General features: G+C 55.2%; 1 protein-coding gene across 5 annotated transcripts in view; it reads left to right on the plus strand.

Annotated features, from left to right (window-relative positions):
* LOC133360234 (voltage-dependent P/Q-type calcium channel subunit alpha-1A-like) overlaps positions 1–27,175 on the plus strand; it is a 108,165-nt gene that overhangs the window by 59,676 nt on the left and 21,314 nt on the right. For 3 of the 5 annotated variants that reach the window (XM_061578875.1, XM_061578873.1, XM_061578876.1), the window contains 10 exons: positions 89–175; positions 647–763; positions 1,134–1,199; positions 1,972–2,063; positions 3,756–3,906; positions 4,763–4,890; positions 12,105–12,201; positions 13,921–14,026; positions 14,336–14,443; positions 21,762–21,868. In XM_061578875.1, the coding sequence (XP_061434859.1) occupies positions 89–175; positions 647–763; positions 1,134–1,199; positions 1,972–2,063; positions 3,756–3,906; positions 4,763–4,890; positions 12,105–12,201; positions 13,921–14,026; positions 14,336–14,443; positions 21,762–21,868 (1,059 nt within the window). Of the gene's footprint in view, positions 1–88; positions 176–646; positions 764–1,133; positions 1,200–1,971; positions 2,064–3,755; positions 3,907–4,762; positions 4,891–8,661; positions 8,759–12,104; positions 12,202–13,920; positions 14,027–14,335; positions 14,444–21,761; positions 21,869–27,175 lie in introns of all 5 variants that reach the window. The other 2 variants (XM_061578874.1, XM_061578877.1) reach the window with 1 other exon arrangement.

The raw sequence follows: 27,175 nt of genomic DNA on the forward strand, positions 1-27,175 counted from the left end.
GAGACGGGTGGTGGCGGACGGCGGTGGACGGCCGCGTTGTCGTCATCGTTGTTGTCGTTGTTGTTTTTTTTGACGCGCGTCTGCTCAGAACTACTTCAAGGACTCGTGGAACATATTCGACTTCGTCACGGTGATTGGCAGCGTGACGGACATCGTGGTGACGGAGCTCATCAAGGTGAGCGGCACCGGTCGCCAGCCAGCCGCTGCTTCGTCTCGCTCTTGCATCTCTCCTCCATCCCGCTGCTGACCGTACCATCCACCCTCAGGCTCCCGCCATTCCTCCTTCAACCCCCTCCACCATCACCTCCTTCCCCTGCTGTCGTATCAACATTATTTTTCCAAACCCGGTTACTCACGGCCGTACTACCCCAGCCATCTTTCCGCCTATCGCCGAGGCCAAGCGCCTCGGCGATAGGCGCCTTTATAGATCCAAAATAGAATAGAATAGACACGCACATGCACACACACGTACGCACGCGCACGCACACGTACGCACGTGCACATGCACGCGCACGCACGCACACAGCACGGACACGCGGACGAGACGGTGGATGGACGCACGGACACGCGAGCGGCCTCGCCCCCCCCCCCCCCCCACTGACCGCCCCCCCCCCCCCCCACTGACCACCTCCCCCCCCTCTAACAGAAGAAGAATCTGAACCTCAGTTTCCTGCGGCTCTTCCGAGCGGCACGGCTCATCAAGCTGCTGCGCCAGGGCTACACCATCCGCATCCTGCTGTGGACCTTCGTGCAGTCCTTCAAGGTGCGTGCACCCCGCACGGAGCGAAGTCGCAGTCGCCGCTTGCCTCCAGCGGGCGGCGACGGCGACGCAGCCTGCTCGTGACGCCCGAACTGAGGGCGGTGTCCGAGTGCCGTGTCCCAGTGAGTGTGGTATCTGACTGCGGTGTCCCAGTGAGTGTGGTGTCTGAGTGAGTGTGGTGTCCGAGTGCCGTGTCCCAGTGAGTGTGGTATCTGAGTGAGTTCAGTGTCTCAGTGAGTTCAGTGTCCAAGTGAGTGCGGTGTCCGAGCGTGGTCTGTCCGAGCGCGGTCTGTCCGAGGAGCGCTGTGCGCGTCGTGCGTGTCCTTGCGCCGACTGTGCGCCCACGTGCCCGCGTCGTGCCGTGCGTCCCCAGGCCCTGCCCTACGTGTGCCTCCTCATCGCGATGCTCTTCTTCATCTACGCCATCATCGGCATGCAGGTCGGCACCGCACACACACACGCCGTAGACTCACACACACACACACACGTCGTAGACTCACACACACACACACGCCGTAGACTCTCACACACACACACGCCGTAGACTCTCACACACACACACGCCGTAGACTCACACACACACACACGCCGTAGACTCACACACACACACGCCGTAGACTCACACACACACACCATAGACTCACACACACCGTAGACTCACACACACACACCGTAGACTCACACACACACACCTTAGACTCACACACACACGCCATAGACTCACACACACCGTAGACTCTCACACACACACACACCGCACACACACACACACTGCACACACACACTGCACACACACAGTAGACTCACACACACACATCGTAGACTCACACACACACACACACACCGTAGACTCACACACACACACACACCATAGACTCACACACACACACACACCATAGACTCACACACACACACACCATAGACTCACACACACACACACCATAGACTCACACACACACACACCATTGACTCACACACACACCATAGACTCACACACACACACACCGTAGACTCACACACACACCGTAGACTCACACACACACACACCGCACACACACACAGTAGACTCTCACCTCTCACCACTCACCCCTCACCTCTCATCCCTCACCTCTCACCCCCTCACCTCTCACCCCTCACCCCTCACCCCCTCACCTCTCACCTCTCACCCCCTCACCTCTCACCCCTCACCCCCACCCGTCACCCTACCCCAGGTGTTTGGTAACATCAAGCTGAATGACGACACGGCCATCAAGGAGCACAACAACTTCCAGAACTTCTTCCAGGCACTCATGTTGCTCTTCAGGTGCCCCGCTTGTGAACGTCATGTGAACGTCATGTGAACATAATTTGAATGCCAAGTGAACGTCATGTGAATGGCATGTGAATGCATGTGAACGTCATGTGAATGGCATGTGAATGCATGTGAACGTCATATGAACGTCATATGAACGTAATTTGAATGGCAAGTGAACGTCATGTGAATGTCATGTGAATGCATGTGAACGTCATATGAACGACATATGAACGTAATTTGAATGCCAAGTAAACGTCATGTAAACGTCATGTGAATGTCATGTGAACGTTATGTGAATGTCATGTGAACGTCATGTGAACGTCATATGCTTTGTGATGCTGGCATTGGCCTCTGTTGCTGTTTGGCCGTTGGGCGTTGTTCTGCGGTCACTAACACGGGTGGTGGTGGTGGTGGGGGGGAGGTGGTGGTGGTGGGGGGGAGGTGGTGGTGGTGGTGGTGCCATGGAGGAGGCTGGACCTCCGGTGTAGCCCAATCAGTTTCAGAGACGACGCGTAACACTTCTACTGTCATCGTCAGAGACACGAGTGTTTGTTGCATGTTTTGCCACAAGCACGTGTGGTTTATGCAGACTTGATGATAGCTTGCAATCAGAAACAGACTTGTCACGGTGCGCACCGTGATAACCCACCCACGGGTAGGGAGTGAGCTTGGCGACATCTGTGTGGCGATCCACCAACCCTGGCCACTGCCTCCACAATGGTGCTGAATCACAGCATCGCCGCCAGCGCCGCAAAACAGACAGGCCGCCACCTCACTGGCGTGACGGATGCTAACGCGTGTGGCGTGTGTGGTGTGTGCGGTGTGTGTGGTGTGTGCGGTGCGTGTGGCGTGTGCGGTGCGTGTGGCGTGTGTGTGTGGCGTGTGCGGTGCGTGTGGTGTGTGTGGTGTGTGCGGTGTGGTGTGTGTGCGATGCGTGTGGCGTGTGTGTGTGACGTGTGCGTGTGCGTGTGGCGTGTGCGTGTGTGTGTGGCGTGTGCGGTGCGTGTGGCGTGTGCGTTGCGTGTGCCGTGTGGCGTGTGCGTGTGGCGTGTGTGCGGTGCGTGTGGTGTGTGTGTGTGGCGTGTGCGGTGCGTGTGGTGTGTGTGTGTGGTGTGTGCGGTGCGTGTGGTGTGTGTGTGTGGCGTGTGCGGTGCGTGTGGTGTGTGTGGTGTGTGTGTGTGGTGTGTGCGGTGCGTGTGGTGTGTGTGCGGTGCGTGTGGTGTGTGTGCGGTGCGTGTGGTGTGTGTGTGTGGCGTGTGCGGTGCGTGTGGCGTGTGTGTGTGGTGTGTGCGGTGCGTGTGGTGTGTGTGCGGTGCGTGGTGTGTGCGGTGCGTGTGGTGTGGTGCGGTGCGTGTGGCGTGTGCGGTGCGTGTGGCGTGTGCGGTGTGTGTGGTGCGTGTGGTGTGTGTGCGGTGCGTGTGGTGTGTGTGCGGTGCGTGTGGCATGTGCGGTGCGTGTGTGGTGTGTGTGTTGTGTGTGGCGTGTGCGGTGCGTGTGGCATGTGTGCGGTGCGTGTGGCGTGTGTGTGTGGCGTGTGTGTGTGACGTGTGTGTGTGACGTGTGCGTGTGGCGTGTGCGTGTGTGTGTGGCGTGTGCGGTGCGTGTGGCGTGTGCGTTGCGTGTGGCGTGTGCGTTGCGTGTGCCGTGTGGCGTGTGCGTGTGGCATGTGCGGTGCGTGTGGCGTGTGTGTTGCGTGTGCAGGAGCGCGACGGGCGAGGCGTGGCACGAGATCATGCTGGCGTGCCTGAGTGGGCGCGAGTGCGCCAAGGGCACGGACATCTTCGAGAAGGACTGTGGCAGCGACTTCGCCTACTTCTACTTCGTCTCCTTCATCTTCCTCTGCTCCTTCCTGGTGCGTCACTTGCACCAGCAGCAACAGCAGCAGCAGTAGTAGTAGCAGTAGTAACAGCAGTAGTAGTAGCAGCATCAGTAGTAGCAGCATCAGTAGTAGCAGCATCAGTAGTAGCAGCAGTAGCAGTAGTAACAGCAGTACTAGTAGCAGCATCAGTAGTAGCAGTAGTAGTGTTGCTGTTTGGCCGTTGGGTGTTGTTCTGGGGTCACTAACACGGGTGGTGGTGGTGGTGGGGGGGAGGTGGTGGTGGTGGTGGTGGTGCCATGGAGGAGGTTGGACCTGTGGTGTAGTAGCAGCAACAGACCCCATGACCCCAGACCCCATGACCCCATGACCCCTGGACGAATGAGATTCATCCTGGTCTCTTGAGATCTGACACCATTACACAAAATCAACTGGAACTCACCCACTCACCAACTCACTCACCAAATCACTTACCCACTCATCTACCAACTGACCAACTCACTCGCCCACTCTCCAAATCACTTACCCACTCATCTACCCACTTACTCGCCCACTCACTCACTCACTCACCCACTCACTCACTCACCCACTCACCCACTCACCCACTCACCCACTCACCTACTTTCTAACCCACCGACTCGCCCAGGTCCCTCTTACGAGTGAGACTGCCATCCCGGTCCTCCTGACTGCTCACCTTGGCTCGGCAAAATCACCTTGACACTCGAACCTGCTGGGGCATTAATTGACTCCGTCCCCATGTCCCCTTGTCCCCATGTGTCCCGTCCCTATGTGTCCCGTCTATGTGTCCTGTCTCTGTGTGTCCCATCTCTGTGTGTCCCGTATCCGTGTGTCCCGTCTCCCCGTGTCCCGTCCCCGTGTGTCCCGTCACCAGATGCTGAATCTCTTCGTGGCGGTCATCATGGACAACTTTGAGTACTTGACACGAGATTCCTCCATCCTGGGCCCGCACCACCTGGACGAGTTTGTGAGGATTTGGGGGGAGTACGACCCCGCGGCTACGTGAGTAGAGCCCGCAGAGCCCCCCACTAATGACGCAACCCAGAGGACCGCACAGAGCCCCCCACTAATGACACATCCCAGAGGACCGCACAGAGCCCCCCACTAATGACACAACCCAGAGGACCGCACAGAGCCCCCCACTAATGACACATCCCAGAGGACCGCACAGAGCCCCCCACTAATGACACATCCCAGAGGACCGCACAGAGCCCCCCACCAATGGCACAACCCAGAGGACCACACAGAGCCCCCCACTAATGACGCATCCCAGAGGACCGCACAGAGCCCCCCACTAACGGGACATCGCAGACACGCAGGGCGAGAGACGGACGCACTGCTGGACACACAAAGAGACTGACTGACTGACCCAGCAGGAGACAGACACACGCACATATTTACTGTACAGACCGATGTTAGAGGCACGCCAGTCAGACAAGATGGACAGTTCAACAGATCGACAATAGTATAAGCGGATGGATAGACAGCCAGACCCTTGGATGGATGTATAGCCAGGCCGAGAGAGAGAGACAGAGATAGGTGACAGTATAACCTCATCTGTAGCAGATTACAATCTGAATTTTTGTACTGGAGGAATCTGATGCCCTAGAAAGCTCTTTCTCACAGATGCCCAGATGTTACCGTGGACTACAAATCACTTGGCGAAGTCGGGGCTCTCGGCGGTAGCTCTGTGATATCCGCTTCCGTGGGCCCTTCTGTGTGAGCCAGAGGGTCAGAATCACAATATTTGTTTATGCTGGGAGGCATCCAATGAGATACGAGAGCTCCTTTTCACGGATGTCCAGTGTCACTTGAAGAAGTCGGCATCTCAGTGGTAGCTCTGTAATATCCGCTTCTGCGGGGTCGCTCTCTAATGACGAGGAGGAGGGGGGGGATGAGGAGGGGGGGAGGAGGAGGAGGAGGAGGGGGAGGAGGAGGAGGGGGGAGGAGGAGGAGGGGGGAGGGGGAGGAGGAGGAGGGGGGAGGAGGAGGGGGGAGGAGGAGGAGGAGGGGGGAGGAGGAGGAGGAGGGGGGAGGAGGAGGAGAAGGAGGGGGGAGGGGGAGGAGGAGGAGGAGGGGGGAGGAGGAGGAGGGGGGAGGAGGAGGAGGAGAGGGGAGGAGGAGGAGGAGGAGGAGGGGGGAGGAGGAGGAGGAGGGGGTAGGAGGAGGAGGGGGGTAGGAGGAGGAGGAGGGGGTAGGAGGAGGAGGAGGGGGTAGGAGGAGGAGGGGGGAGGAGGAGGAGGGGGGAGGAGGAGGAGGAGGGGGGAGGAGGAGGAGGAGGGGGGTAGGAGGAGGAGGAGGGGGGTAGGAGGAGGAGGAGGGGGTAGGAGGAGGAGGAGGGGGTAGGAGGAGGAGGGGGTAGGAGGAGGAGGAGGGGGTAGGAGGAGGAGGAGGGGGTAGGAGGAGGAGGGGGGAGGAGGAGGAGGGGGGAGGAGGAGGAGGAGGAGGAGGGGGTAGGAGGAGGAGGGGGGAGGAGGAGGAGGAGGGGGGAGGAGGAGGAGGAGGGGGTAGGAGGAGGAGGAGGGGGGTAGGAGGAGGAGGAGGGGGTAGGAGGAGGAGGAGGGGGTAGGAGGAGGAGGGGGGAGGAGGAGGAGGGGGGAGGAGGAGGAGGAGGGGGGAGGAGGAGGAGGAGGGGGGTAGGAGGAGGAGGAGGGGGTAGGAGGAGGAGGAGGGGGTAGGAGGAGGAGGAGGAGGGGGTAGGAGGAGGAGGAGGAGGGGGGAGGAGGAGGAGGAGGGGGGAGGAGGAGGAGGAGCAGGGGGGAGGAGGAGGAGGAGGGGGGAGGAGGAGGAGGAGGGGGAGGAGGAGGAGGAGGGGGGAGGAGGAGGAGGGGGGAGGAGGAGGAGGGGGGAGGAGGAGGAGAGGGGAGGAGGAGGAGGGGGGAGGAGGAGGGGGGATTTCCGAAAGGATTCTTCTTCGCGTCACGACGACGTCGCGACCCCGGTGGCAGCACGATCACCGCTCGACATTCGCTTCCTCATTTTTCACATCGCTAAGATGTGCTCAACTCCTCTGGGTGAAATGGGGAGACGGAAGGAAAAACGGTAAAAACAAGGCCCCGTGAAACAGTAAACATGAAACTTTCAAACGATGACATTTTAGTAAATTATTATTCATGATAGAATCCATTCCCGGCGCGGACCCAAATCCTGCCGCTTGCAACGTCACTCGCCACACTTCACCGAACCTTGTTGTGTTGCTGTTGCCATCTTTTTGTTTGTTTACCGCCATCCCCCCCCCGCCCCCCCCCTTCCTGCGAGAGGCGCTGCTCCGGTTTTAAGCGGCCGTCAGCGCCACAGCAAGCCCCACGGCTCCCCGGGTGAACGCCGCTGATGCCGCACGGCTAGAAATCCCTTTGCCCGACCCCAACGCCAGCGGGGGGGCGGTGCCCCCCAGCGCCATCCGCTCCGTGGATGGCGCCGGCGAAGATTTAACCACGGGGAAAGGTCTCCTTGTTTTTAACCAAGTCGCCGATTGCGTTCACTTGTCCTCGTTGTATATCCGCTGCGCGGGTTTCTACAAGGCCGTCGGAAAGATCTGGGCAGATTTGTGATGGAGACTTATTTATTTATTTCCCACTTCCGAGAGCTGCGTCCTCGCAGAGGCTTGGCGCAGCGACGGGTGAAACGTCGCGACGGACCATCGGCGCTAAAAGCTAAACACCACGTGGCCGTGAGCACTGCCCGTCCCGAGACATCAAACTTTTAAAATAGAGCACTAGATTTATTCACTTTGAAAAATACACCCGTTCAATGTTACTCTTTGGGTCTTTCGGTAAAGTCACCTAGATAGAAAAAAAATTAACCCGTAAAAACAAAGTTTTTCACTATAAATCCTTTATATGCGTGGCGGCTAGAGTCCTCTCGTCCTCTGGCTTGAGATGGCTGCCACCTATGGGTCAGATGATTGCCTGCCACCATTAAGCAATTGGTAATTAAATATAATTTATTTTTTCCTAAAAAGTGTAAAATTTTGGAAAAAATAATTTCAGGAAAATAAATTGTCACGCACAACGAGTCTATGTTTAAAATGTCAGCTCGATTGGATCACGGGAAGTGGGTTAAAAAACGACCGAAAGATTTACACGGTCGTAAGCGCGCAAGCAAGCGAGCAAGTGAACTTAATATAAAAGATTTAATAATAGCAATCGTCCTCAGGTGCAATTATTTATTATTTATTTTTATTTATTCACCTGAGGACGATTGCTCGTGTTGCAATCGAAACATCGTGACTTTACCGAAAGACCCAAAGAGTATGAATTCCTGCAGTCACGAAAGCTTAAAGTCAAGATTACACATTCAGTGTGTTTATTTTCCGGTTAATATCAATGAAAATAGAAACTTTCGGGAGGCGCCTTGATAGGAAGTGGATGTGTGGGGTGATTACCGCCGCTGCCGTTGGCACCGCGGCACGGCACCGCGGCACGGCCCCGGCACGGAGCGGCGCTCTCCGGTGACGCCGCCAGCGACACGGCGGTGGCGCTGACCGGGTCCCGGAGTGCTGGGGATGTCGCAACGGTCGAACCTCGCTGGAGCAGCGCTCCGATGCCTCCCCCCCACCCCCTCCAGACGCTAACCCCCCACTACCGTGCCATCCTCACCCTCTCTCCCCTCACCCTCTCTCACCTCACCCCTCTCCACCCCTCTTTCCCTCACGCCCCCTCGCCCCCCTCACCCCTCCTCACCCCACTCACCCCTCTCACCCCTCACCCCTGCCATTGCCTGCTGCCCCGACCCCACCCACCCCACCTCACCGCTGCGGACGATGGCTGCTAGCGGGCGTATCCAGTTCTGGGACCTCTACTACATGCTGAGGGTGATCTCGCCTCCGCTGGGGCTGGGCAAGCGGTGCCCACAGCGCGTGGCCTACAAGGTGCAGACTACGAGAGGGGTGGGGGGGGGGGGCTTACTCTGGCCAGCCGCCATCGTCGTCCGTGTCTGCTGCACCTTCACCGTCAGCATCAGCAGCAGCAGCATCATGAGGGGCGTCATCAGCAGCGTTGTCATCAGCAGCGTTACAATCGTCGTAACGATTCTTTGCTGTTCCTGCACGTGATGCTAGCAGCAGCGATGGTCAGGAGCTCGATGCCAATGTGGAGGTCCTGCAGCAGCAGCAGCAGTAGCAGCAGCAGCTGCTGCAGCTGCTACTGCTGCTACTGCTGCTGCTGCAGCTGCTGCTGCTACTACTGCTGCTGCTGCAGCTACTACTGCTGCTGCTACAGCTGCTGCTACTGCTGCTACAGCTGCTGCTACTGCTGCTGCTACTGCTGCTGCTACAGCTGCTGCTACTGCTGCTACTGCTGCTGCAGCTGCTACTTCCTCCAGCCACGTCTAAGGGGTTCAGCAGAGAGAGTTCGTGTCGCTGTTCCTCCTCCTTCTTCGTTGAAGCCAAACTACGGTCCGTAGTTTGGCTTAGGTTATATTGAGTATACCTATGGTACCTATCATTGTAACTTTCATTATTATAATTAGTCCACGTGCTCTGGGCGCTTTAAATTCCTGGAGCAACAGACGCAGCCTGCGGTGGTCTCGCAGCATGGGAGGCGTGGTGGTGGTGGTGGCGGTGATTGCTGCTGTGTCGTCTCACCTAGGGGCACCCCCAGTGGCAGCTGTCCCTGTGTAATAGTCTGGGCAGGAGGTGGAGGGGGGGGGCGATGATTGATCGTCGCAAGGTGTCAATCCACAATGAGAAACTTGCGGCATGGGCTTCCACATCCGCCAGAATGTGGAGCACGGGCCAGCGCCACGCACGGTGACGCCACCAGGGGCTCTTTGACGCAGCGATAACCGGGGCGGCCCACCGCATTCACGCCCCGAACCTCCGCCCAAGGGATCGTCGCCAAGGGCCGCGAGCGATGACAGCGGACAGCTCGGATATGGGAAGGGGGGAGGCCTTCATCTAGCAGCAGAGAGAGCGTGGCTGATGGTGGTGACGACGGCGGTGGCTGTGATGGCGGAGCGGCACAAGCGCTCGAGCAGGGCCCACGAGCGAGTCCGCACCATTCCCATTCCGTCTCCCTCCTCACCGTCCCAGCCTCTCCGCCCGCCACCGCCGCTGAACCTGCTGCCCTGCCCACCCCCTCCCTCCCTCGCTGGCATCATCGGTTTTTTCCCTTTTTTTACATTCACTGATTATTTTTTTATTATACCTACGAGATGTTAACTACCTCGCCTGGTATGCAGGAGGTCGTGGGTTCGATCCCGACCCCTGACCCTGACGCCTGCTGCTGTATATTTGGAGTCTACGTGTCTCTCTCTCCCCGTGGTCGCGTGGATTTTTCTCCGGGGCCTCCGGTTTTTCCCCTCGCCACTTTCAGAATCAACGTCACCACGTGTTGAGAGGGATGTGGCTGCCGCTATGAATGTCCACGTGATGATGACGATGGTGGCGAGCCACTACGTTGAGCTATCGCTTGCGATGGCCAGCTCGCTTCTGACAACAGAGATACATTACTCAGTGGTGGGCCTTGAACCTGTCAAATAAATAGCATCTCCTTTCTAGTTTTATATTCCGCACGGCCTGCGGTGCTATGCAATGGTCAGCAGAGGGCAGTGCCGCGCAAAATCCTGTCGCCTGACACTCTCCCGTCCGCGCTTCGTGTAATCCACAAACCCGCAATGAGCAGCGCGGTGAAGTATGGTCAGATGACCCCTGCGACCCGCGGATTGACACACGAGGGCAGTGCTGCTAAGTCTACGGGACTCTGTTGGAAGTCGTTGGGTCTCTATTTGAGTCCAGTACTATGGCTCTCTCTCTCTGTGTACTGTGTGAGTCTGTGGGTCTCTATGTGAGAAAGTGAGTCATTCAGTCTGTCAGTCAGTGAGAAAGACAATTGGTGAGAAAGTCAGTCAGTGAGAAAGACAATCGGTCAGAATGTCAGTCAGCCTGTCCGCGATGGGCAAGGCGCGTGTGGCGTTGGGATAGAGTGTGGTGGGTACTCCTCCCGCCTCTTCCAAGACTGTCTCTCTCGGCGTGGAGGAGTAGGCCAAGCAAATAGAGATCAATTGCTGCGCCTTCGCCTTTTGTCAAAGTGCCGCCGCGTGTCGCTAACATGCTGTGTGCCCTCTTCTCTCCCACGTCCCACTCGTGTCTCGTTATGTTCCTGACTTATTACGTCCGTCTCATTAAATTCATCTTTTATTACGTTATTTTATTATGTTATGTTCATTGTGCTTCCGTTTTTTATTTCTTGTTTAGACGCCGTGACCATTATCGTTTTGTTACATTGTTTGTTTATATTGTTACACATTTTGTTGTTGTTGTAAGGTCCATGGGTTTCTCTCTCCCTCTCCCTCTGTCTCCCTCTGTCTCCCTCTCTATCTCTGTGTCTCTCTCTGTATGTCTCTCTGTCTGTCTCTCTGTCTCTCTCCTCCCCACCACGTCTCACGTCTCTGTCTCTCTGGTCTTGTCTGTCCCCTCTTCTTCCATCGCACAATCGGAAAACCCCCAAAAACATTCCACCCTTCTTCATTTCTTGCCAACCGCTCCTGGTACGATCCTGTCCATGTCGTTATTATTTCGATATTTTAAATGACACCGATCTTTTGTTACCTGTTGGCCGCTATCGTTTTTCCACAACGCTATTTAATCCACCCCAATAAAAAAAAACAATTGTAACATGTTACTACGACTATCATATATTCCGCGATTTCAAATAATCGTTACCGTTACGATGAATTCGGTCAAGCGGGATCGTGTTTTCTTTATTTTTACAATCTGACTAACTTTGTTACCGTAAAACCGTGACTTTGACTCAACTCATTACCCCTCAATCTCAAATAAATAACCGATAAAACTAAAACAAAATGTAATTCGCTATCTTGTCCCATGGTCTTATTTATTTTTTATTTCCACATTATTTCGTTACAATCGCCGAGAATATCGCCACGTCCACGAATCCTCTCTTCAATTGATCAATTTAATTACAAATACAAATCGTACATTTGTCAAAATCGACGCTACCCCCACCACCCCACCACCATCGTTGCGTTAGACGATTTTATTTCCGTTTGCAAAGAACCCGCCCGGTCGATTGGATTCTAATCACCGTCGCCGCCAATTATTATTCTCTTATTATTCTATTATTATTCTGTTATTATATCACTATTATTCTATCACTATGATTATTCTATCACTATGATTATTCTATCACTATGATTATTTTTGTTTCTACATTATTTTTATATATATTTTTGGAACGCGATGATGGTTTACGCAGAGGACGCATAACGTACACGAAAATGTACGAGCTGCTCAAGCACATGTCACCCCCGCTGGGACTCGGGAAAAAATGTCCCGTACGGGTGGCGTACAAGGTCTGTAAGGAACCCTCCATTTACACCACCACCACATCACCCTCCACCATCACCCTCCACCACCACCACATCACCCTCCACTTACACCACCACCACATCACCCTCCACCACCACATCACCCTCCACCATTACCCTCCACCACCACATCACCCTCCACTTACACCACCACCACCACATCACCCTCCACTTACACCACCACATCACCCTCCACCACCACCACATCACCCTCCACCATCACCCTCCACCACCACCACATCACCCTCCACCACCACATCACCCACCACTTACACCACCACCACCACATCACCCTCCACTTACACCACATCACCCTCCACTTACACCACCACCACCACCACATCACCCTCCACGTCCCCCACAATGATCCCCCCCCCCCATCCGTGACCTGGTCAGATGCTGCAAGTCTGCAAGGGTGGTGGGTGGCGCTGTTGGTCTGCGCCGTCTCACAGCCACGCTTCAACAACATCGCTTCTGCGCTCGCTTCGTCTACTTATAAGTAGACTAACGACGTCTACTTATAATTAGACTAACAGTGTCTATAATTAACAATGCTGACTCTACTATCGCACCGTGCGTAGCCCACCGTGCTAATCGGAGTGTGGGGGGGGGGGCAATACGAAACACACAAAAGACATCAGCAGCAGCAGCTGCTGATGATGATGATGCCGGAATCAGCAAGAGCTGCTAGTGCTGATGATGATGCTGCTGATGATGATGATGATGCAGGATGCAATCTCCGGCGATACGCGAATTGTTGATCTGTCTGCCGCTGGGTGGTGGAGGTCCATCGTAAAACAATGGGCATCGTTACCCACGCGGTGATCTCACCCAGACCAATCGCATGCCATCTGTGCGTCTTGCCGTAGGTTATGTGTTCTCGTTGTTCGATTGCCGTGTTCTTGTATTGTCGTGCTGTTATTGTTGACATAGTGTGTTGGTGTGTCTGTTGTGTTATTGTTGACGTCTTGGCTGTTGGGGTTGTGACATGGTCAGTCTGGCTGCTGCTGTTGTATTGTCATGTTGTAGCCATGGTATGATGGTGTTGTCATTGTCACTGTGATATCATGTCGATGTTGATGTTGTTGATGCTTTGTCATCGGTGATGTTGACATGAATGTTTGCTGCTGCTCCCTCGTCTGCCTGTTATTGTTGTTGCTGATGTTGACACTTGTTGATGTTGTTGCGGCTGTTGTATTTTGCTGTAGATGTTGCTGTTGATATCGTTGTTGCTGCTGTAATTGTTGTTGTGGCTCCTGTTGTTGCTGCTGCTGTTGATATTGTTGTTGCCGTAGTTGTTGCCGTAGTTGTTCGTGTTGTTGAATTGCTGTTGATGTGGCTCCTGTTGTTGTTATTGCTGTAGTTCATTTTGTTACTGCTGTAGTTGTTGATGTTGTTGTTGCTGCTGCTGTTGATGTTGCTGTTGCTGTAGTTGTTGATATTGTTGTTGCTGCCATAGTTGTTGCTCGTGTTTGATGTTGTTGATGCTGCTGCTGTTGATGTTGCTGCTGCTGTAGTTGTTGATGTTGTTGCTGCTGCTGTTGATGTTGCTGCTGCCCAAGTTGTTGATGTTGCTGCTGCTGTAGTTGTTGATGTTGTTGTTGCTGCCGTAGTTGTTGCTCGTGTTTGATGTTGTTGATGCTGCTGCTGTTGGTATTGTTGCTGCTCCTATTGTTGATGTTGTGCCTGCGTGCTCCCCGCTAGCGCCTGGTGCGGATGGACATGCCGATCGCGGAAGATCGCACCGTGCACTTCACCACCACGCTCATGGCGCTCATCCGCACCGCCCTGGACATCAAGATCGCCAAGGGTGGGCACACACACACACACAGACACACACAGACACACACAGACACACAGAAACACACACAGACACACACACAGACACACACAGACACACAGAAACACACAGAAACACACACAGACACACACACAGACACACAGAAACACACACACACAGACACACAGAAACACACACAGACACACACAGACACACAGAAACACACACACACAGACACACATACACACAGACACCTGCGCGACGGAGCGGGGAACCTGCCGCTGACCTCTAAACTCTCGCCCCCCCCCCTCTCTCTCTCGCCCCCCCCTTCCCCCGCAGGTGGTGCGGACAAGTTCGAGTGCGACAGCGAGCTGCGCCGGGAGATGATGGCCATCTGGCCCAACATCTCCCACAAGACGCTGGACCTGCTGGTGCCCCCGCACAGAGGTGGAGCACCCCCCCCCCCCCATTTATTTCTTGTAAAAATGCATTTACTATATTGGTTAACACTTTTATTTATTCGTAATTAAGGTTTTTGTTGGGTTAGATCGCGTAGAGTGTGAATGTTGTGTCGTAACCCTCCACCACCCCCGACAGAGCCAGTGAGGTTCATCACGCGACGTTACGGCATTTAAATCGAACACCCACACACCTTTGTTATGATTAATATTGGTCGCGAAAGCCTGCAACATGTTAATCTGACTTTTATTCATAAATATAAAAATGTGTTACTTTTAAAAGTAATATATATATAACTTTTGAAAAATATGTATAGTTTTAATCATTTTATTTCATTTACTAATCTTTAAAAAAAATGGGATTTAAAAAAAATTATTTTAAAAGTAATGTATTACTTTTGAAAGTAATATAATACATTTAAAAGTAACTTGTTACTTTTAAAAGTAATTTATTACTTTAAATAACTATCTTTTTACCAGGAGTAAGGCCCCCAGTGAGCGGCTGTGTAGCTGTTTTTTCTTTGCGGAAGCGGAAGCGGACCCTGGCCACAAGTGATGGCCCAACGAGGTGGGGCTCCTCGTCCTCCTCGTCGTGGTGGAAATGTTTAGCGGCAGCCAAACCGCTGCCTTAGACACGCGACAGTCATTCTACACGCGTGTGACGGTCATTCTACGCACGTGACGGTCATCCTACACGCGTGACGGTCATCCTACACGTGTGACGGTCATTCTACATGTGGAGGGGCGAAAGAGAGAGACACGCAAAGTCCAAATATGACAGGCTTCAGGGTCAGTCCACAGTCACACGGGGAGTCAGTCCACAGTCACACGGGACCGGCTGTCACACAGTCTCACAGCCACACAGTCTCACAGTCACACAGTCACACAGTCTCACAGTCTCACAGCCACACAGTCACTCAGTCACACAGTCACAGTCTCACAGCCACACAGGCACTCAGTCACACAGTCACAGTCTCACAGCCACACAGGCACTCAGTCACACAGTCTCACAGTCTCACAGTCTTACAGTCACTCAGTCACACAGTCACTCAGTCACACAGTCTCACAGTCTCACAGCCACACAGTCTCACAGTCTTACAGTCACTCAGTCACACAGTCACTCAGTCACACAGGCACTCAGTCACACAGTCTCACAGTCTCACAGTCTTACAGTCACTCAGTCACACAGTCACTCAGTCACACAGTCTCACAGTCTCACAGCCACACAGTCACTCAGTCACACAGTCTCACAGTCTCACAGCCACACAGTCACTCAGTCACACAGTCTCACAGCCACACAGCCACACAGTCACTCAGTCACACAGTCTCACAGCCACACAGGCACTCAGTCACACAATCTCACAGTCTCACAGCCACACAGGCACTCAGTCACACAGTCTCACAGCCACACAGGCACTCAGTCACACAGTCACAGTCTCACAGCCACACAGCCACACAGTCACTCAGTCACACAGTCTCACAGTCTCACAGCCACACAGGCACTCAGTCACACAGTCTCACAGTCTCACAGTCTCACAGTCACTCAGTCACACAGTCACTCAGTCACACAGTCTCACAGTCTCACAGCCACACAGTCACTCAGTCACACAGTCTCACAGTCACTCAGTCACACAGTCTCACAGTCTCACAGTCTCACAGTCACTCAGTCACACAGTCACTCAGTCACACAGTCTCACAGTCTCACAGCCACACAGTCACTCAGTCACACAGTCTCACAGTCACTCAGTCACACAGTCTCACAGTCTCACAGTCTCACAGTCACTCAGTCTCACAGTCACTCAGTCACACAGTCTCACAGTCTCACAGCCACACAGTCACTCAGTCACACAGTCTCACAGTCACTCAGTCACACAGTCACTCAGTCACACAGTCTCACAGTCTCACAGCCACACAGTCACTCAGTCACACAGTCTCACAGTCACTCAGTCACACAGGCACTCAGTCACACAGTCTTACAGTCTCACAGTCTCACAGTCACTCAGTCACACAGTCACTCAGTCACACAGTATCACAGTCTCACAGCCACACAGGCACTCAGTCACACAGTCTCACAGCCACACAGGCACTCAGTCACAGTCTCACAGCCACACAGTCACTCAGTCACACAGTATCACAGTCTCACAGTCACTCAGTCACACAGTCACACAGTCACACAGTCACACAGTCACTCAGTCACTCAGTCACACAGTCACTCAGTCACACAGTCACTCAGTCACTCAGTCACTCAGTCTCACAGTCTCACAGCCACATGGGACCGGCTGTCTCCCATGCCGTTCGAGCCGTGCAGGGCTGGTGAAGCGAGGGCTGTGGGAATGTGCGCGTGGCTAATGCGCGCCGGCGTGCGTGTCAGCAATTAGCGCAGCGGCCGATGTTTCCCTAAGCCATTAGTGGCCGATGTCTCCCTAAGCCATTAGTGGCCGAGAGGCAGCGATAGGCGTCGTCATGGCCGAGTGGCCCGGGGGGTGGGGGGGGTCACACCCTGAGCGGGCGCCGCTGTAGAGGCCTGGGTTCAAATCCGGGCTCCGGCGATGCAAACCACAGGCGACCAGCCAGGCGGTTGACCCGACTAATTAATTAATTTATTCTCCAGGAGAGCCCTGCCTAGTTGTGGTGGGACGGTCCTGTTGCTACTGCTGTTGCTGCTGCTACTGGTACTGCTACTGCTGCTGGTGCTACTACTGCTGCTGCTACTGCTGCTGGTGCTGCTACTGCTGCTACTGCTGCTGGTGCTGCTACTGCTGCTACTGGTGCTGGTGCTGCTACTGCTGCTGGTACTGCTACTGCTGCTGGTGCTGCTACTGCTGCTACTGGTGCTGGTGCTGCTACTGCTGCTGGTGCTGTTACTGCTGCTGCTGCTGGTGCTGCTACTGCTGCTGGTGCTGCTACTGCTGCTGGTGCTACTACTGCTGCTGCTACTGCTGCTGCTACTGCTGCTGGTGCTGCTACTGCTGCTACTGCTGCTGGTGCTGCTACTGCTGCTACTGTTGCTGGTGCTGCTACTGGTGCTGCTGCTACTACTGCTGCTGGTGCTGCTGTTGCACTGCTGCTGTGTGTGGCTTGCGTGCGTTGGCGACGTGCGGTGCGAAAGAAGTTCCAAATTCGCACGTCACGCAGATACACAGACACACAGATACACAGACACACACAGACACACATACACACACAGACACACACAGACACACAGACACACACACACAGACACACACAGACACACATACACACACAGACGCGCAGACACACAGACACGCAGACACACAGATACGCAGACACACACAGACACACATACACACACAGACACACAGACACACACAGACACATACACACAGACACACGCAGACACACACGCAGACACACACAGACACACATACACACACAGACACACAGACACACACAGACACATACACACAGACACACATACACACACAGACACACACAGACACACAGACACACACACACAGACACACACAGACACACATACACACACAGACGCGCAGACACACAGACACGCAGACACACAGATACGCAGACACACACAGACACACATACACACACAGACACACAGACACACACAGACACATACACACAGACACACGCAGACACACACGCAGACACACACAGACACACATACACACACAGACACACAGACACACACAGACACATACACACAGACACACGCAGACACACACACAGACACACAGATACGCAGACGCACACAGACACACAGACACACACACAGATACACAGACACACACAGACACACAGACACACACGTCGATACAACAAATGAAAGTTTCAAGCGAGCATTTGATCAGCGATTGCAGCTGGGGTTGGCATCGTTGCGCCCCCCCACACTCCCCTCCTCGTGATGCCAAAGGGACGTGGGTGAGGTTTGGGGCCGTGGCTCGTGCCGCTGCGTTGGGTGTTGTGGGCCCCCCCCTGGCTGGCGCGCGCCGCTCTCCGCACCAACGACGAGCGCACGCAAAGGTCCCCCGCACGGCGCTCGCAGGCCGTCGGGGCAAGTGCTCGTGAGTGAGTGGCGCCTGCTGAGGCCAGCACGGCGCACGGGGGGGGGGGGGGGCGGAACCGGTCGAGATCCCACGCGCAAGCCCCCGCTCCCCTCTCACCGACGGCGGTAATCGGTGCCACCAAAGCGTCGCTCAGTGATTTGGTCGTGAAGCGAGTTCAGGAAGTCCACGTTAAAGGCTTAATTTGTTGCGGTGGTATCAAAAGTCACCATTTATCACCCACAAAGCGTACTATGTAAACAATGGATATTGACGCATAAAGATACTAAGAACATTATAAACACATCACATTAAAATGAACAAGGTTAATCAGGCGATGAGTCGTTGACAGGAGTGGTCGTCAGGAGGGGCTCTCCTGTGATCTGTGCTGCTGGTGGCCACGAGCGGGAATCGAACTCGGGCCCGCCGGGTTCGCAGCTCTTCCGCTCCCCACGCAGACGAACACTCGAGCGCTGCCACTGGGCTCATCCCAACGCAGTCGCCCGTGGCAGACTCCCCATGGCGGTCTCCCTGTGGCGGTCTCCTCGTGGCAGTCTCCACGTGGCGGTCTCCCCGTGGCAGTCTCCCCGTGGCGGTCTCCCCGTGGCAGTCTCCCCGTGGCAGTCTCCCCGTGGCAGTCTCCCCGTGGCGGTCTCCCTGTGGCGGTCTCCCCGTGGCAGTCTCCCCCTGGCAGTCTACCCGTGGCGGTCTCCCGTGGTGGTCTACCCGTGGCGGGCTCCCCGTGGCGGTCTCCCCGTGGCGGTCTCCCCGCGGCTCTACCCATGCCTCTCCCCCACGCCTCTCCCCACGGCTCTCCCCCACGGCTCTCCCCCACGGCTCTCCCCACGGCTCTCGGCCGAAAGGGTCCCGGGTTCCATTCCCGACTCGGGTGCCTTTCTGCGTGGACTTTTTGTGATGCTGCTGCCGCCGCCGCCGCTGCTGCGTTGGCTGCATTGCACAGGCAACAACTTACACGCTGAGCAACATTTGTCAGTACCACCGTGTGTGTGTGTGGCCTTGGCAAATATATAACAGGTGACGTTTCAGGCAATGGGCCTTCCCCATAGGACATAAATTATCACGTAAGGGCAGAGGAATGGGTCTATAGACTATGCTAGTCTATGGATCTGTGTTAGTCTATAGGTCTCTGTGTGAGTCTAAATGTCTCTGTGTTAGTCTGTGGGTCTCTACACTCCTGTCTGTGTCTCTGCTAGTCTTTGGGTCTCTGTGTGTGTGTCTGTTGGGTACTGTGTAAGTCTATGGGTCTCTATGTAAGTCTATGGGTCTCTGTGCTTGGGTTTGTGTCTCCATTGTTGGTCTGTGGGTCTCTGCGTCAGTCTACGAGGAGTCTGTTTATCCGCCGGTCTCTCGTCCGACGTGCGAGACTTCTGCTCTCAATCGGCTGTCATCTGGTTTAAATGAAGATCCCGACAGATCTGCTTAAACGATAAAAGGAAAAGCCCCACCACGTCCATCACTCGCGCTGCCCTGCAGTGCACATGCACACTGCAGTGTAGACTCACACTGCAGTGTACACTCACACTGCAGTGCACACGCACAGCGGAACCCAATGCAGCCCAGGCTAAGTTGTGTCGATCCACTGCTGGATGAAGGCCTCTCCAAGCCGCCACGACGTACCAAAGACAAAGATCCCCCTCCCACCTATAGCGTTCACAGACCCTTGGGGCAAGTGCCGTCATCGACTAGCACCTACGCAGGCCGGGGATGCGACGCACGAGGTGGCCGGCACCGCGCCCAGCCGCCTTTGTCTCCCCCAGTTGGCGATGTATTTACACGCCACCGCACCAGGTGCTCGTTTGAGGCCGAGTCGACCTAGGGGAAGGCGCAGGGCCGGTTCAGGATAATCGTCACGCACGTCGGTGTAGCAACCCGTCAACAAAACGTGTCGGTCCTGAAAGAGGCTTCCTGGCGGGCTGGCGCGAAACGTCGGACAACGCGCCCCCCCCCCCAACGAAGAAGAAGAAGAAGGAAGAGGGCAATGCGCCCGTGGGGACTCGAGGCCTGGGCTGGATTCCCGACGCGGGCACCGCGCCCCCCGGTGACCCGCGTGGCACGCTAGCAGCCGTCCACGCCACGCAGGAGATCCACACTCAGCCCGGTGTTGCTGCAGTTGCAGCGCAGCGGCGCTTGAATGCAGCGAGAGAGCAACACTCGCTCTCTGTGTCTCGCTCTGTGTCTCACTCTGTCTCTGTGTGTCTCTCTCTGTCTGTCTCTCTGTCTCTCTGTCCATTTGTCTCTCTCTGTCTCTCTGTGTCTCTCTTTGTCTCTCTCTTTGTCTCTCTGTCTCTGTGTGTCCCTCTCTGTCTCTCTGTCTCTGTGTGTCTCTGTCTCTCTCTCTGTCTCTGTGTGTCTCTCTGTCTCTCTCTCTCTGTCTCTCTGTCATTTTCCATCTCTCTCTGTCTCTGTGTCAACACAGCGATAGCATCAGGGCTCTTCCGTTACCGCTGAGCCCCCAGTCTCATCGTCACGTTAACCCTCAACGCCATCCCCCCCTCCCCCCCCCAATCCCCCTCCTGGTTTTAATTTCCTGCCTTCGATCTGATTGTGCCCGGTTTTAATAACACTATCGCGAGCATCCATGTTAGCGCTGTGTTATTGCCGCCCCTATTAACTGCGTTATTACTCCGGTTGTTATTTCAAGTCGCGGTGAGTTCCTGCTCTCTCGAGCGAGCATCGCCGCTCGTAACCCATCCGCAGCCTCCTGCACGGGCCAGTGGTGGAAATTCCACATTCCTATGGCGATGCCGAGAGATCTCTGGTGCCGGTGTTGCCAAGTTTACCGCAGTGAACTGCACGGTGTTAATAGCAGAGCTGGTGCTGGTTGAGAAGCGCTTGTAAATGTTGTGTGGCGGAGAAGGTGGCAACCCTACCACTCGTTCACCAACTCACCAACTCACCCACCCACACACTCACCCACTCGCCCACTCATCCAGCCACCTACTTAGCCATGTACTCACCCATTTATTAAATCGCCTACTTACCTACCCACTGACCCATTCACTCACCCACTCAGCTTCTCACTCACCCGCTCATTTACTCACCCACCCACCCACCAACTCACTGACTCATCCACTCACCTACTTATCCACTCACCCACCCACTGACCCATTCAATCACCCACCCACCTACTTACCCGCTCACTCAAGCACCCACTCATTCGCTCACCCACTCACCTACTCACCCGCCCACCCGGCAGAGTGTCCACGTGTGCGACCCGCGTGCCGTAACCTCTGCGCCGTGCCCGCCGTGCCGCCCCCGCAGCTACGGACATGACGGTCGGCAAGGTGTACGCTGCCATGCTCATCTACAACTACTACAGGCAGAACAAGAATCGGCGCTCGCAGCTGGCGCAGGGAGACGGGCAGCAGGTAAGCGCCGGCACGCGAAGTCCCCACGCGAGAATGGCGAACGGATGGAGGAGTCGTTACACCTGTGCCACCACTGCCGCCGCCGGGCAGCGTCCGCTCCTCGCTGTCATAGAGAGAGAGAGGACTACTCAGAGAGAGAGAGAACGACACAGAGAGAGAGGATGACTATGAAAGAGAGAGAGGGGACGACTCAGAGAGAGAGAGAGAGGACGACTCAGAGAGAGAGGATGACTATGAAAGAGAGAGAGAACACGACTCAGAGAGAGGATGACTCAGAGAGAGAGAACGACTCGGAGAGAGGACGACTCAGAGAGAGAGAACGACTCAGAGAGAGGATGACTCAGAGAGAGAGAGAACGACTCAGAGAGAGAGAGGACGACTCGGAGAGAGAGAGAGGACGACTCGGGGGAGGGGACTAGGACTGAGCAGCACGGCCAGGCTCTGCCGCTCTTGTTGGCGAGCCATCGAACGATGATGTTCAGCCGCGTCGCGCGGCGCTCTCGGATGCGCTTCTGCGGCCGTCTGGAATGCTCTTCCCTACCGATATTAGGAATCCACTTGGAGCTGTGCACTTTCAAATCATCATCTCAATTGACAAACTAATTTCTTTACAACTGTCTCTTTGTGTTTAGTTTGTTGTCCTCCCCCCCCCGAGCACCTCCGATTCGCGTGGTTGGCTACGTACGGTGGCTAGGAAGAAGTTCAACGTTGCGTACGTCAATGTTAAGGTGTCCTCGGCCCCAACTAACGAGCGTTTGCACGTGGAAGAAAGCCCGAGAGCGTGCGCGGAGAAAATTCTCGAGTGCGAGGGGGCAACACTCGATTCCGTACAGATGTAGCCGGCGGAAGCGTTGGGCGAGGACTTGCAGGGCTGCGCCTTTGGCTTCATCATTTCCTGGAGTTTTGCCTGAATGAGAGGAAATTTTCCATTAGAAAGCATCAGGCGTCTCGGATTCGCGAACGACGACGCGGTCATTAGAAGGAGCCCTGGAAATGATCTCCAGGAAATGGTTTCTGTAATAACAAGCAGCCCCGACAATTTACTGCGGGCCGAGTGGGGGGGGGTGGGAGGGGGGGTTTGGGGGAGTGGGTGCTCCGCTACTACACTTGTGGGTGTGTTTGGCCTACTCTTCCACGCCGGCCACGAGAGGGTGGGCGTACACACGCTTTACCCCACCGCATGCAACTCGCCAAACCGGCATCGTGGTGGTGAGATGTGAACTACCTCACCTGGTGTGCAGGAGGTCGCTGGTTTAATCCCGACCCTGGCGCGTTCTCTCCGTTGTACCGTGCATTATTCTACAGCTGCTCGGGTTTTAACCCTCCACATTTAAAATCAACATCACCACGCGTTCAGAGTATTTGGCTGCAGCTCTCTATTCCCACGTGATGATGATGAAGGTGGTGGTGATGGTGGTGGTTGGGGTGGTGGTGGGGGTGGTGGTGGGGGTGGTGGTGGTGGTGGTAACCTGCCACTTCGTGGAGCTGCTATCATTTGCGATTGCCAGGTTGCTGGGGCCTTACACCTGGTATAATACAATAAGTTTGATCACGATGACCACAGAGGTGATGATGACGAAAAATATATCGAATGATAAAATGAAGCGCCGCGGTTGAAACCCACTGACGCCGCTGGGAGGGGATGGATTTTGTAAACTGGCAGCGCCGCTCCAATTCCCACGGTGCCCTCGAGACAGAATCGAGCCTCCGGATTGGCAATTCGTGGCGCCGCTGATCGCCGTCGTTACACCGCTACCGTGGCGGCGGCGGCGGCGGCGGCGGGAGAGGGAGAGGAATGTGATGAAGAGCTGCGGAACGGGCGGCTCAAGACGGCGAGGGACAGCAGCACGCAGAGTCATCGCCTGCCAGACACGTCCGGCCGTGACACCGCAAGCAGCGACCGTACGATTGTATCCGGACTGGTCCTGGGCCTCAAATGAATACCTGGTGCGGTGTGTCAGCATCGTCACTAGGGAGACAAAGGCGGCCGGGCGTGGTGCTGGCCCCACCGACTCCCTCGTGTGCCGTGCCTTCTAAGGTGCTGCTACTCGCTAACAATAGGTACGTGTACGTACGCTGAACTTCTGTCGCACCGTACGTAGCCAACCGCGAGGGGTGACCTCCTCCGCTTGTCTAAGAGAAGACTGCGAAAGTGTGGAGTCGTTACTTTGAGGGTCTTGTCTTGGGGTGGGGGGTGTGAGGGGGGTGGGCGCAGCGCAGCGGGAAGAGTGGCTGGGAAGGGGAGGGGGGTGGGGCGTGTGAACCGCACAATTTTCACGAACATTAGCAGCAACAAAAATCCCTTTCTCCATGTGTTTTTTCTGTTCCGTTAACACGCTTGTGGGTGTCTTGGGAGTGTGGGGAGCGGTGGCGCAGCGGTTAGCGCACCCGGCGAACCCGCTCACGGCCACCAACACCCAGTGACGATTATCTGAACCGGTCCTACTGTGTAAACGTCGCCTCGCCAACTAGGGAGACAAAGGCGGCCGGGGTGGTGCTGGCCATTCACCCCCTCGTGTGCCGTGCAGTGCCTTCAGAGGTGCTACTCGCTAACAACACTTGCCCCGGACAGTCTCTTCAGGCTATAAGGGGGGGGGTGGGATCTTTGCCTTTGTCTCGGACATCAAATTGCTCGCACTGTGTGGGTCACATGGCCTTTGTGGTTCGGGACAGATTTCTGAATCAGGGAGAGAGAGAGACGAAAAGCAGTGGGGTTTGGTGCAATTTCCTGCCGCACTTAATTGGTCTCATTAGCCTTCCTGGGAACTGCGTTGTCCGCAGATCGAATTTATACGATTCCGCGACGCCGAGATAATTGTTTTGGCTGTGAAGGATTTTTGTTCGGAGTTTTTCTTTTTGGATGGGGGTTCTTTTTTTAAATAATAAATAAATAAATCGCCTGACCCCTTTCGCTCAAAGCGTATTAGCGTGACGCAATCTTTGCGCAAAGTAAAGCCTGGCGATCCGCTCAAAGTCTAAACAAAACTTCAACATTTCACATTTACTTTTTATTTATTTACTTTTTTTTTGCCCGCCGGGTTTGTCTCGAGAGGTCACAGGCACTGCGGTGCCGGCACAGCTGAGAGCCGGCAGAGCTGAGAGAGCCAGCACAGCGGAGATAGCCGGGCTTCAGCCCCGACCACAGCGGTCACTCACCGCGGTCTCTCGTGTGGTGGGTTGATGCTCTCAGCTCGGTCACCGACGACTCATGTAGTCATCGTCCGATGGTTCTTCGCTTGCCAAGATCGGAAAGGAATATGAGGTCATTGTAGTTGGCAGGAGTGCTGGTGGCTGTACAGGGCGATCCTTGACTTGCAAATGTTGTGGCAGGTGGTGCATTTGAACTCCTGACCAGTCGGGGGCCTGAGTATGTTGAAGCTTCGTGCCTCGTTCGGTCTGCCATTTTAGCCGCTTCGTTGACTGTCGAGCGCCCAGCGGTGTTTGTCTGCAACTCTGAGCTCCCAGCTTCGGGTGTCGAAACTCGCAGCGGTCAGTTGCTGTTTGAGCTGGGCCTTGAGGCGTCTGCGAGGTCCTCTCCTGTCTCGCTTCCCATGACGCAGCTCGCTGTAGCGGACCGCTTTGGGCATCCTGCTGTCCTCGGTGCGCGAGACATGGTCAGCCCAGCGTGGCTGACGAAGCAGCAGGACGGATTCAATTCCGGGTGTCTGAGTTCTCTCCAGGACTCTGTTGTTGTTTGTGACACCGTCCTGACATCTCATGGTCATGATGGACCACAGGCAGCGCTGGTGGAAACGCTCGAGCAGCCTAAGCTGTTTCCCGTACAGGACCCAGGATTCTGAGCCGTATAGAAGGGTGGTGACCGCAACCGCCATGTGTACCTGCATCCTTGTGGTGAGGCGAAGTGAGTGGCTCCGTCAGACGCGTGTGTGGAGCCTGCCAAAGGAGCCGTTTGCCTCGGAAAGTCTGTCGTCAATGTCCTTGGTGAGGGATGCGTCGTTGGATTTTACGCTGCCCAGGCATGTCAACTGTTCCACTGCGTTGAGATGGGTGTAGTCGATGGTGATTGATGGTGGGGTGTACACTCCACGAGGTGGGGGCTGTTCTAACACCTCTCTTTTCTTGAGGCTGATGGTCAGACCAAAAGCATTGGCCGCCTCAGAGAAACAGTTCACGACGAGCTGTAGGGCATTGTCCGAGTGTGCGCAGTCATCTGCAATGAGCAGTTCCAGAACGTGTTGCTCCGTGGTTTTGGTCTTGGCAAGAGATGCCGAAGATCTTAAACACTGCCATCTGTCCGCAATCGGAGGTAGAGGCCTCCTGGCAGCAGCCCCTGCTTGGCCTCCTGGAGCATCGTCAGCCTGAAGAATATGGCGAACAGTGTCGGTGCCAGCACGCGACCTTGCTTGAGCCCATCGATGACGGGGAAGCTGTCCGAGAGGCTTCCGTTGTGTTTAACCCCGTGGCCTTTCTGCCCGACGTGGAGTTGCCGCACGACGGTACGGAACTTGGGAGGGCAGCCCAGTTTGAACGGTATTCTCCAGAGACCATCTCCACTCACTGTGTCAAAAGCCTTGTTGAGGTCATAGAGGCCCATGTTCTGTTCCCTGCAATTTTTTGGACCTGCCTCAGGGAAAAAAACCATGGCTGTTGTTCCCCGTAGTGGCCCGAAGCCACACTGCTGGCTTTCAGGGAGGATTTCTTCGGCAGTGGTGGACACTGATCTGTCCAGTAGAACCCTGGCCAGAATGTTGCCTGCGATAGAGAGAAGGGTGATTCCATGTTAATTGGAGCAGTCAGATTTCGCCCATTTGTGTTTGTATAGGGAGACAATCGCTGCATCCCAGAGTTCTTGGGGTATTGCTCCCTGCTCCCGGCAAGATGAGAAAAGGTATGTGAGGCTGTCCAGAAGTGCATCTCCTCCCTCCTTGTACACTTTGGCTGGGATCCCATCGATACACCAGGTGCCTTGTGTGATTTGAGTTTCTTGATGGCAGATGCAATCTCTGCCCGTGTTGGTGGCGTGTCCAGTTCAGTCTTCACCTCGAGCTGTTGGATCTTGGCTATGGATGGTTCTTGGACGGTCCGCTTGTCTGCGAAGAGACTGCTAAAGTGTTCTGACCAACGATGCACGATAGCTTCCTTGTCTGTCACAGAGGTGTTGCTATCTGATGGTCTTAGGGAAGGCTGTGTCTGATGCGAGGGTCCATACACTGAGCGTAGGACTTCATAGAATGCTCGTGTCCCCTATGTTTGCACACAGCTGTGTTCATTCTGCGAGGTCTGTCCACCGGTTGTTTTTGAGGACTCTCAGATTTGTTTGCAAGGTTTTGCACGCAGCGCCGTATA

The sequence above is a fragment of the Lethenteron reissneri genome, chromosome 67 (genome assembly GCF_015708825.2).
Source record: "Lethenteron reissneri isolate LAM-NWPU_2019-01 chromosome 67, ASM1570882v1, whole genome shotgun sequence".
NCBI lineage: Eukaryota > Metazoa > Chordata > Hyperoartia > Petromyzontiformes > Petromyzontidae > Lethenteron > Lethenteron reissneri.